Below are 12,007 nucleotides of genomic sequence, written 5' to 3'. Positions count from 1 at the left end.
TTATGCAGCTCGCTATCGATTCCTCCCGCCTGCCCATCTGATTTAAAAATACATACGCAAAAAAGTGACGTATCGGCTCCAACACAAAAGATCGGCCGCGGGTTTAGGGAGGAAAAACAGGACGAAGGTGAAAGAAAAAAAGGAGGCAGGAGAACGCTTGAAACTTCCATCTTGACGTGGAAATGAATAATTTACCTCTCTCGCCTTCTCTTCTGTCTCGGCCCAGCTGGTTTTCCCCCGGAATTTTCCGAGACGTCTCTCGGTCACAGATGAGGTACACAGCGGCGAAAGGTGGTTTACGCACGCGACATTCCCGTACGTGAAATGTCACGCGCGACGACGAGACGTTGTTGTTCCTTACGGAGTGGACGTGCGTGAGGGGTGGAGCGGGGGAGAAGGCGATATTAACATAGCTCGCGAGAAAATCTCTGAGAGAGCCCCGAGAAAATCGATACACACACCGTCGTCGTCGTCGCACCGTCGTAATTCCGCGTAACTTCGCTCCGGTGTTGTTGCTTCGCGCGTTATCGGTGCGATAAGTGATAACGATAGGTCCCGGGCGAGGACGCGAGGTTTATCCTGAAAGCGCGAGGTCCTGAGACACGTATCTTATCTCGCCTTGACGTCGTCGATTCGCGTCGTCCACGCGTCGCAGCTGGCATATCGTGTATCCGAGCGCGTCTCTACCCTCCGGAGAGAGAGGTTCCCGTCAACACGAGATGGTGGGTGCGTTTTTATCCGGAAGGGCGTAGAGAGTGGTTTCGTTGTCCGGGTAATGCCGTGTCTGCTCGATACCGGCGCGCTCTTGGAAACGCCGATATCACGCGGCCGTTGTATTTTTAAAGGCACCGCAGATGTCTTTCAGAGAACGAGAGAGAGGGAGAGACTCGTGAGAACTGCGTCGTATAGTTCGCGTGTTACGCGAACGAATATGCAATGTTAGCGAACGTATCCGAGTCGCGAATACGTTCCGGGAGACCGTAGCGACTGAGGCACGCGAGATACATCGTCGTCGGTTGACAAATATTTGTCTCGGAAAATCATAACGTTGCAACCAACGATTTCCCGGAGACTTCGTTCGGAAAGATAGTCGCGTCCCGATATGACGAAGAGGAAGGAAATGATGTCGCGAGGCTTTCCCGACGAGACTTTTCCGTCTCAGCGTCACTCGCGCTCTCGAAAGACACACACGTTGAATTGCGCAACGATACACAAATGTTCGTCAAGAGGGAATCTTGCGCATCATCGGCCCGATCACCTAACGTTCTTTTGAACCTGACGATCTCGCGAGTTTTTTCCCAAAAGAGTAGAAAGAAAGAGAGAGAGAGAGAGAGAGAGAAAATCACGCGGAGGATGCAACGTGCAAGAACATTAGCGTTCATTTCTGACGCGTCGTCGCCCGTGAAATCTCGCCTCCGTGCGAAATTTCCCTTATTCGAGCCTCCGTTGAGTCTACGAAAAAAGCCGGGACACGAAAGAGGAATCACCCGAATAATCCGTTAAATTGCGGGAGCTCGCGCCACGACGACGGGAAGCGAGTAGGTGCGCGTCCTCTCGGCCGAGAAGACGAAATTCCTGTGAAGATAGCGTTCACCCATTATTCTCGTCCGTCTATCACGGCGGAAAGAGTTCTTAACAAATGGACCTCCCAAAAAAACAAACAAACAACGACCGTCATGAATACGCCTGTTTTCTTTGAATTACGCAGTAGATTCGATCGCCTACCGATTTATCTACGTTTGCCTATCTATTATTCTTGTTTATTCACCGAGCAAAATTTCGTAAAAGTTCACATTTCGGGGCGGTAACTTCGCAGAAGACCCGAAACCCCCGTCAATGTGCGCGCGAGTTCCTCGCTGATCCCGTGAAGAAAACTTACTTTCCGCGGAACTGGAAAAGCGGCCGAACTTTCGCGGTCGGTACTGTTTTTTTTTTTTTTTTCGTGTATTCTCTCTCTCTCTCTTGTTCCCACACAGCGTCCATTAAATCACGGCCACCGCCGTGATTCGTATCGCTCGCCATTACACTGAACGAGGTAATCGTCAGGGCGTTAATTCGTGCGATGCTCCTAATTGGGGGGGCACAACGCGGGCGAGGTTTCGCGCGTTCCCCTCTGCCGTTCTCGCTCGCTCGCAGCGACCCGCCGTCACCCGCATACGATTCATTAAACATCGCGGTTACGAACAGTAGGTAATAATCGATCGCGGGAACGACCGTTAATTACGATCCGTGTGCGTCGCGACAATTTGGCTCTTCCCCCCCCCCCTCCCCCGACGCGGTTTCCCCGTGATTTAGTTGGTTCTCCTCTCCCGCCTCGTAAGATAGATTCTATTGCGACGGTTACCTCGGGAGAACGATATCGGGGAATGGTGTGCCGGGTGTATCCGAGGATAATCGTCGAGTGAATAATACGGAGGGTTCGGAAGCAACGTGTCACTTGTAACGTCGTTACAAGCAAACGGCTCTTTCGGTAACCACGACGTAACGACGTTATTTCTTTTCTTTTTTCGTTGTTTTCAAATGACTCGTTTTAAATGACAGTAATGCAATAGACTAATGTGTGATACATCGAAAGCATGATTTACCTTCTTGTTGTCCATCCCGGGCGTCGAGTTGGTCACCGGCTGGTCGAGCCTGTAACAAAAAAAACAGAAAGTGATTTTAGAACGCCCGACATTCCGACGTGCATCTTGTAATTATATTCGCATCGCATGTGTTTTTGTATTTTCGCGTCGTTCCTCCGTCGTTACGATCATTAAGTCCGATGCGGTTCCGTCATAAAAATTTCCTCCACCGTCACCCCCTCCCCCATCCAACGCTTTTCGTTATTTCGTAATACCCTCCGTTATCCTGGGCGCATCCGCTTTTAAAAATAATCGCCTTAATGACTGTCGAGTCGATCGTCACTTTTCCGCTTCCACGACTTGCAGACGAATCTCGACCCCGATTCTCAGACAATACGCTCGGCTATGCGCTTCAGCGTTTCGGCACGAGAGTATCGAAAATTTATCGGTCACTCCTACGGAAAGGCCGACGATCGATATCGCCGCGGCGGGAGGGGAAGAAAGATCCCGAAATGAAAGTTTCATTCGGTGAGCCTTCGCTCCCCGGGGGAGGTCAATTTATCCAGAGATGATCGGATATCGGAATAATACCGTGCTGCGTAAAAATGCGTGTCCCTCCTTCGGAGAACCGTGCGACTTCATGATTAATTAATATTCTAAACCATTCTCGTACGTGCCCCCCTCTTCCGTACCGCGTAGAAATTTTCCCCGATTTTGCCTTGCAACAAAGGCACCGAATTAATTTACACGCCGGATAGAATCCGCAATTATTCGGTGAAATCGATCTATGCGACTTCCTAAGAAACATTCTATGCGTTTTCGACAAGTCCCCGGTATAGAAAATCTACTCGTAGCGCGCGGACTCGCGCATTTCCCGGGATCCTTCTTTTTTTCGAAACATTTCGAGATCCTTTTATTTTAAGCCTCCTTTCACTATCGCGCGGACCCAACGCTGCGAGCGCACTCCCGGTTTCAATGGCATTTGGCGTGCCAGTGGCGGGAGGATCAACAAACTACGCAAAATGCCCTTCTGTGCCGCGTAGTCGTGAAGCTAAATGGATACCTGCAAAGCGCATAACGCGCCATCACTTTTTATTACTCGAGAGCCGCGCGTCGGAAAGTGCGTCGCGCCGGAGCAGCGCAACGTGACGCGCGGAGTCCGAAAAGTCGGTTAGTGCCGCGCGCGCGAGATCGATTTATCGTATTCCGGCAATTTTATTCCGAGATGGGCGCGTAGACCCCCCGTAGGTTCCTCTCACTCGACGCACGTGACCGCGAGATGACGCACGCACGCACGCGCGTCGTTCGCAATGAAAATTCGATTCGACGCGATTCTCGCCGCCGTGCGGCTCGGTCGGCATTAATAATCGGTTTTATAGCGTGATTTATCGCGCGGGATCGAACATCGTAAGGTTTGCAAAATAAAAAAAAGATCGAAACGGAGCTGTCTATGACTCCTAAATTTCCGAACTGCTTCTCGGCGTCGACGATCGAAACGGTCGGTAATTTTTCAAACGGACCCTTCGCTGAAACTACCGTCGTCATCGTCGCCATCCAAGTATAATGAGCGTTTATCTGGTATCGTGCCAAATATGGTGTTCAATATTAAATGGCGATCGATGCGGAAATATCGCCGCAATATTCTCGCGTGTCCGCTCTGAAAGCCCACTTCGGACGATCTATGGATTCACGACGGTAAATCGGGATGACATGCCATCCGTTCTTTTTCGCAGAACTGCCTGCGCTAGCTCGCACCATTCTCTCCCCCTTTTCCTCCACCAAGTCTTAACTGTAGATCTGTTTCTTTTTAAATTCTATGAATGTACACTACCAGTTCAACGGAAGAGTACAGACCTCGTGTGATAGATAATACGAACTCTTTTTAAATAATAAAATTCGCAAGATTAAAGATAACATGACGCGGACTGGACTTTCCATCCCGATACTTTCTGTCGAGTATACGCTCACGCATCGCCTTTCCTTCTTCCTCCGTTTGCTAATCGTGGAACCAGCAGTCGATCCGACGACGAGCGAGGCGACGTAATCGAGTCGCAAATCGCCGGGTCGCGAGAGAGCCGACAGCTTGCCGAAACCGCAGATTCGATCGAACGTCCCTTCGTTCCGTTTCCCATCCGTCCCGTCCGCTTCACGGCGAAGTTGCTCGCTCGACATTAGCCCAATCGCGCTTACCCGGGCGATAAGATAATCGACTGTAACGGCGGAACGACGTGCCGAGACGACGCACATCGACGTCGGCGGAATGATTAATGTTGTTAACGTCGTCGTGCCCCAAAGGCAACGGTGGAATAGCGTCTAAATGAAATTCTAGACACGCTCCGTGGCTCGCTTCCCCCGATCCGCTTTCGCAATCCGCGGCCGCACGCGGTCTTAATGACTGCCCTTAATTGGCGCAAAATTGCTGCACTAGTGACTGGTCCGGCGCTCGAGATAGAGGAAGAAAGGCGAGATACCGGCGTAACTCTCGAGTTCACGACGTAATTAAAAACCAATGTACTAAACCGCATCCGCGCGCCTCTAATGGAGTTGTTTCCATCCCGGGAATCGTCCTTGCTTCGGGCCGCGTGCTTGAAAATCCGAGTCTTCGTGAAAGGCACGAGCGTTATCGATTCTCTTCTACATTTTTCTTTTCCCCTCCTCCTTTCTTCTCTCTCTCTCTCTCTCTTTTTTAATGATCGCGATAATCCCCCGTGCTGCGAACGTGCGGCGCTGTAAAGTCGAGATAAAATACGGAAGCGGCTGTGAAGCGCGCTGTAAAATCGCAATGTCCGTGCGCGCGCTTATGCCGCGACGCGATAAATCCGTTCAGTCTGGGGTAAATCTGACGATGCCGCTTGTTTTCAGATTTTAATCGGCCGAGAAAAATGCATCCGGAGCCAGACTGGCAGACAGACGCGCGACGTGTAAAGTGATCGTTCCAGGACTGAATGTCTACGACTCAGAGCTGAGATTGTTTAAAATCGTATATTTAATAATAGTTACTTTCGGTGCCACCAATATCCTTGTGTTATTTCAACCGCAGAAATAATGAAGAGAACTATTTTTCTAGCAGGCGTTACTATGATATCACTAGTGTTACTACAAATGATAAATAACGTGCATGTCGCTACTGTTTTTGCGGTTAAAATGACAAAAGAATATTGTTTGACGCCGAAAATAAGCATAATGTTCTTTCAGTGCGTGATATCGCATGTATTATTCTTATACCGAATACACCGTGGATATACGCAACATACTGAGAACATTCCCGCAACATTTCTCATGGTGTATCCTATCTCGTATATTCGTGGGATATACGCAGGATATAGAAGCTTAGAATACGATATTCTCCCAGTATATTACATATATTCTCAGTATGTTCTCGGTGTATTCTGTACGTACCTCGAATATTCGGTAAATATATAAGCTTCTGTTTGCGAAAAAGCAATATATTTCTAGTCGGGAACGTTAATATGATTTTAGCTTTTTTAGCACTTGAATTGCAAAAATTAAGTTAACAAATTTAGCTGCGGCAACAGCGACATAAACTGTCCCTATTTCAAATACCACCTCTTAGTTGCCACATTCTAGCCCAGACGGCTGGTTTTTTCTCTGAACGTATAATCGATAATCGTTAGTTGCAAGAGATAAGCCATGAGAATACGCGCGCCTCGCGTGGGTGCCTTTGCGGAGGCTTGCGTAATTTTCTCGGCGTTGCGACAAACGTGTCGCGACGTTGAAAGCACCAGGTGCGAGGCCGATCGTCGGCAAGTAGTGTGTATACGAGGCGATACACGTGTGACGCGCGTAAAGTAATACGGAATTTAGGTGCCGGCGAACTTGGCTGTCACGTTGACGGAAACAAGCAGACACCGCTGTGTCGCACTCGGCATGCAGCCGTACGCGTTACTTTAGCGCCAAAATTGGGTCGCCGCGATGCGGCGCGATGCGCCACGATATCGCCCTTTGATGTAGCTCGACGTGTACACTCATTTACTCGCAGCGCGTGCTGAATGCACGACGCGCGTCGTCGTCACGCGACCATATCAACGGCAATGATCTTTTCAAGCAGGGAAATACTTCTTCCCTAGCCCGGATAGCAAGAAGCTAAGGCACAACTGTCGCTTTGCATTTCACTTGTTTCTCTTCTCTCTCTCTCTCTCTCTCTCTCTCTTTATTGTCCACCAATATTTCTATTAACTAGGAAAAAGAAGCACAAAAAGATATTTACACAGTGTTAATCAACAACAGAGGAGAAATCGATTAAAATTGCTAAGTAATTGTTTTTCCTCGAGCAAAAGATAACTTTTTTCTTCCTTCGAATAAAAGATAATTCTTCGACACAAATACACAGAAGTATCTTTTATATGAAATATTGCATTAGGTGTGTAAATTAATTTAGTGCTTTCGTTATCAAAAGTCAGGATATATTTATCATTGGAAGAGATGTGCAATTTTAATTATCGAAGTAATCTCCGTTGTTATCGATGACCTTACAGTTACCGTTTATTGGGCAGCTGTTGGATTCTATCGCGATGAAAACTCAGCGGTTTCGAATCAATAAAGTCATCGATACTCCAATAAATTAATTTATGAAATTAATATGTTAAATTTTCTCTCTTTTAACAAAATTCGACATTTCGAGACTCAGCGGTGCCAACGTTCGATTCTGAGAATTGACGTTAATCCACGCTGACAGATGAAATTCTGTGGAGCGCCTTCGGGTCTCGATCGCCAATATTAGCCGAAGAACCGCGAGGTGACGTGGGGAGAACGCGTTTGGTGTACTTTGTGCGTTTATTGTCGCGCGGTAGTCGCGTTACGGGCGTATTTAATGTACGTAACGCGCGCGGCCGGGTTGTAATAAAATTAGAGTAGTTACGCTCGAATATGTACGTTGGACGGCGACGGCAGGGACGGGTACGAGGACAAAGGTAAAACGTACAATTAAAAACGCATGCGACCGCTCGGACGCCCATGTAAAAATGGGAGTTTAATGCGGTCCACCGAGCCGTGCCATGTGCGCGGATTAAATACGCTTCAAACTCGCGACAGTAATTGCGTTATTAAAACGTCATTTATGTGTATTAAACGTCATTCCGCCGCCGGGAGGTATGGTCATTGCAACCCGGGCTTCAGCGCCGAGGAAATTTCGCTCCTTCACGCAATATCGCCGTAATGCACGTCCTGTAACCCCCTTAGCTCGTCCGTCCGTCCGTCCTGTGTCGATTGACCCAGAAGCGCGTATATCGAAAACATCGAGATCGATACCCTATCTGGAAATAGACACGAAGGAGCGCCACGTATAATTGAACGTGGATGAATTGCTAATGGGGCGATCAAGAGAGAGAGAGAGAGAGAGAGAGACGTTGATATATAAAAGTCCATGTAAAAGGCTATATAAATGGATTTTTTGTCGCCGTGACCTTGTCACGGAAGGGATTGCAGAGATCGGCGGGAAGGTCAGGTCAAAATTAGCACGCGCGGCTACATATATGAACGCGAACCTCGACCGTGATAGTGAAACGATCGCAGGGACGAGTCCGAATATACCCAAGTCTCGGTGGTCCTGTATGTACGGAAAATCGATTCAAGTGAAGGTGCAAACAAGTAAATTTACTTTAAAGTGGAGACTAAAGATTTTCACATTAACAATCAAGGTGGATAGTTGACTATCTCAACTCAACTGTACAATCGAAGTCACCTGTACGTCATGTAAACTGGGAGAAAAATGTGCTACATTCGAGTGAATATTTGCCAAGAAGTATTAGAGTCACTATTTCACTTGGATTAAGTAAAGATTATTTTAATGTGTGTTTGTGAGTAGCATTTTTTTCCTTTCAATGTGTTCAATGAGTGAAGGAGAATAAATGGCGGAAAAAGGCGAGCGAGGGAGAGGTGAACCGGCACGAAAGCTCTCTTTCTCTCTCTCTCTCTGCGCGGGAGTTCGCAAATATTTTCGCGAGCCCCGGACGAAAGCTCGTCGCGCGAAACGACGCGACTGAGTGCTCGCTTGTCCGTCTTGTCGTTCGGTCATATTGAGAGGACGCAAGAGGATGGTCGAGTACGCGGTACCGTGGAAAACGGACCGCTCGCTCTTTTCCGGGCTGTTTCGCCCCGACACTTTTCTCTAATCCCCGGAAGTCAGCGGAAAGTATCGCGCGAACGTGCTGTCGGCGCGCAGCTACAATGACACAGACGTCTACGTGAAAGCTAGACTTCTAAATCGCATGACACACGCATGGCTCCAAAACGCATGTAAATAAATTGACGCGCGTGCTTATGCGTTCTCATATAGATGTCTGCGTGGAGAAGGGAGGAATAAAATAACGACCTTAAAACTCGGCGATTTTCCACGAATAGTTCAAGCCTTGCCTATCATAAAGTGAACAATTTCTAAGTAAACTATAATTATGTCGGATTTAAATGTTTGGAAAACATGTGAATTTCGTCATCCTACCCCCTTTCCTCCGTAATAAGCACGCGAGACGAGTACGACGAACGAACGAACAACGATCGTGCGGCTCCCAATATGCCGAGGGTCTAGTCGATAAAGCTGCTTCCGCTCCCTCGCCCTCGTTCTTCCACCCGTCGCTTCCGTCTTTCTCGTCGCGTTCTTCCGCCGTCGCTGCCCTCGTCTTCTTCCCCGCAGCCCCCGCGGTCCACGACGCTCACTACCGCCGAAGAAATTTATCGGCGAACTTTATGCTCACCCCGTGGAAATCGACGGGGTGACTGCTCGGAGGAAAGACAGTCGTAGCCGCGGCTCGGAGGGACCGGCCGATGTGGAGTTTATCGGAAGTCGAAGCGAAAGAGACGCGCAATCCGTTTATGAGCCCGTGCCGAGTCATAATAGCATAAGACAGGATGTTGGCTATCGAATTTACGTTTACCCCCCGTCAGTCCCGTCGCTCTATCGAGTTTTCGACTGAACGACCGTTCATCACGGAAGGAATGAAACGTAACTCGCAGTTCGCGATACCTCGCGAGTTTGACTAACGGTGCGACGCAGGACGCTGATTTTGGAAGTGCATATTGTCACTACCGTATTTTTGCAGTCAAAACCACGAAGAGAGTGTTTTCATTCCACGAGCGACATATGAAAAACGTCTTGTTTGCCCTTCTCATCCGTTGGATCTAATTATGAAACACCCCCCCGCATGTTGAAGGAATGTCGAGATTGCCCAAAACGGCCTCTGCGTGTCAGCGATATTCGTAATTACGCTGAGGAATGTAGAAAAATATCGATTGTTGGAAAAAACGGAGGAATGAAAAAGTCTGGTGCAACGAAACCGATTTGATCCCTTTCTCCCAGCGATAAACACAATAATGCCTGTTCCGAGGAATTATTATGAATTCAATGAAACGTGACAGCGTTGACAACTATGCTTTACGATTAGTGATGCTTCGACGAGAAATTAGTTTATCGGTAATTGTAATTTCTCGAGTAATCACGATAAAAGCTTTGTTAAATAAATCGATCGAAATCGCAGGGTATTTTCGCGGTTGGAAATTTACACACGTCGAGGATTTCCGCGTAATCGCTGTTGACGGAATCCTACCCCGGAGAGTGCGTTTCGAAATTAAAACAGTACGCGCGCCGAGTGCGCAAGCGTATACCGGCCGTCCGAGCGGAAAACTCGAGGTTTATCCACCGAGGCGAATTGCAAGCTCAACGAGCCGTGAGTTAATTATTACGACAGGCTCGAAGGATGTTATTCAATATGTAACGATGAGTGCGCGCACGGGGGGTTTCGGATCGATACCGCGGCGTCTCGCCGGTGTCGCGGTGTACCGCGTACATCAATACGTCGATTCCTCTCGCAGTATCCCGGGAGTATAATTGAAACGGGATGGATCCCCCTTTCGAGACACGACGCGGGATCGTTTCCTCGTTCGCCGTCTGTCGAGCCTTGCTGCTTTCCTCTCCTTGCGTGGTACTCGAGGAAAGCGAAACTGAAAAATTCAGCGATAACTAAACCGAAGCGAAGGTAAAACGCGCTGCCATCGGGACGCGATAAGCCTGTAAAGGGAAAGGGGATAAGATGACTCAAGTTTTAGCAAGTCGTCATCTTTTCCCCCCACACCCGATACATTTCACATGAAATGCTTCAACTTCGCCGACAGTGCGTAATGTACATCGTAAATCCGGACCATTGAATATATCTCGATCCCAATTAGGCCAACTATTTCGAAGTCGTCTGCAACTATAACAGAGCGGGAGATATGTTGATATCCTCCTGCGATGCAACGCTAACTCTGCTTACCATTATTTAGCCTCGCACAATAGATTACCGCGCAACGGCTGGTACAGAGGATTGCAAATCGTCTACGCCGGGCTTTTGAGATCTGACCTCGATATATAATAGAAACGTAATCGCCGTTTACCGGCCGGCCGTTCACGACCGACCCGCACGAGTGAAGTTACCAATTTTGACGTCGCTCTTTCGCAAGATATCCGATATCGCGCGATATACCCCGAGCGCTTCCCCACGCACGTACCAACGCCGTGTGTCCCCCCGTTCGTCGAATTTCAGCGCAAGATATATCCTTCGACAATGTCCCCGTCGGATAATAATCTTTTCATCAGCTCTCGCCGAGATACAATCAACATCGCGCGGCAGTCCGGCGCACTTCCGTCGAACCAACTCGCGGGCCGACAATATCAGCGGAGCGGAAATATCGCGACAACGTGGCTACACACCGGGTTGGACAGGTCAACGATACGTGTGAATGGAGCTTTACAGAGCACATGCCTGCCGTACGCACGTGTTGCAGCGGAGTCTTCCCGGCGCCGGCGATACCTCGCTGCTACATTCGTTGACCTAGGTAGCCGATCGATAATCATGGCGAAAGACCCGGCCGGTGAAAATAGCGGTGGCCCATCGCGCTCGGACGAGTGGGACGTGCTTGGCATGGATCGGCGTGTCCGAGGCAACAAACGAACTCGCGGTAACGAAATAACGAGAGACGGGCGCAAAAATTAATTACGTTTGTCAAGCAGCGAGGTCAACTTCTGCGCGAGTACTAGCAGCTCCCGCGAAGTCTTGCGGCCGAACACGAGAGCTTTATCACGAGCTGCCCCGACGGCAGGAGGATCACGGCGCCGGTACGAGCGAGACGCGGCAATTATCTCTTCTTCAATTTATTTCAATCTTCGTGCGAATCTATTTTCCATTTATTCGAATTTATACTAATTCATTCGGATCCCCCGGGACGGAATTACACGCACGGCGCTAACGCGGCGCTCTTCCTCCGCAAAGCGCAAAATTATTCCCCCGCTTGTTCAAGGTTGCGGAATTACATCGAAGAAAGAAAGCGGCTGGATCGATGAAATCGGCGGTCGCTCTTATTCGGAAAAGTATCGTGTCCGCTGAAAAAATTACGCGTTGGTTCAATAGTATGTTATCACATAAAAATGCACGCATTTGACCGACACACGCGTT

The 12,007-nt window shown here is 48.8% G+C and overlaps 1 protein-coding gene across 8 annotated transcripts in view; it reads right to left on the bottom strand.

Annotated features, from left to right (window-relative positions):
- LOC106749041 overlaps positions 1-12,007 on the bottom strand; it is a 116,270-nt gene that overhangs the window by 73,401 nt on the left and 30,862 nt on the right. For all 8 annotated transcript variants that reach the window (XR_001374811.1, XR_001374809.1, XR_001374810.1 and 5 more), the window contains one exon: positions 2,586-2,634. Coding sequence is in view for 5 of the 8 variants with exons in the window: in XM_014628101.1 (XP_014483587.1) it covers positions 2,586-2,634 (49 nt within the window). In the remaining 3 variants the exon portion in view is untranslated. The remainder of the gene's footprint in view (positions 1-2,585; positions 2,635-12,007) is intronic.

Source organism: Dinoponera quadriceps, unplaced genomic scaffold, assembly GCF_001313825.1.
Source record: "Dinoponera quadriceps isolate SergipeBrazil2010 unplaced genomic scaffold, ASM131382v1 scaffold37, whole genome shotgun sequence".
Taxonomy (NCBI): Eukaryota; Metazoa; Arthropoda; class Insecta; order Hymenoptera; family Formicidae; genus Dinoponera; species Dinoponera quadriceps.
This window is presented reverse-complemented; position numbering and strand designations above follow the sequence as displayed.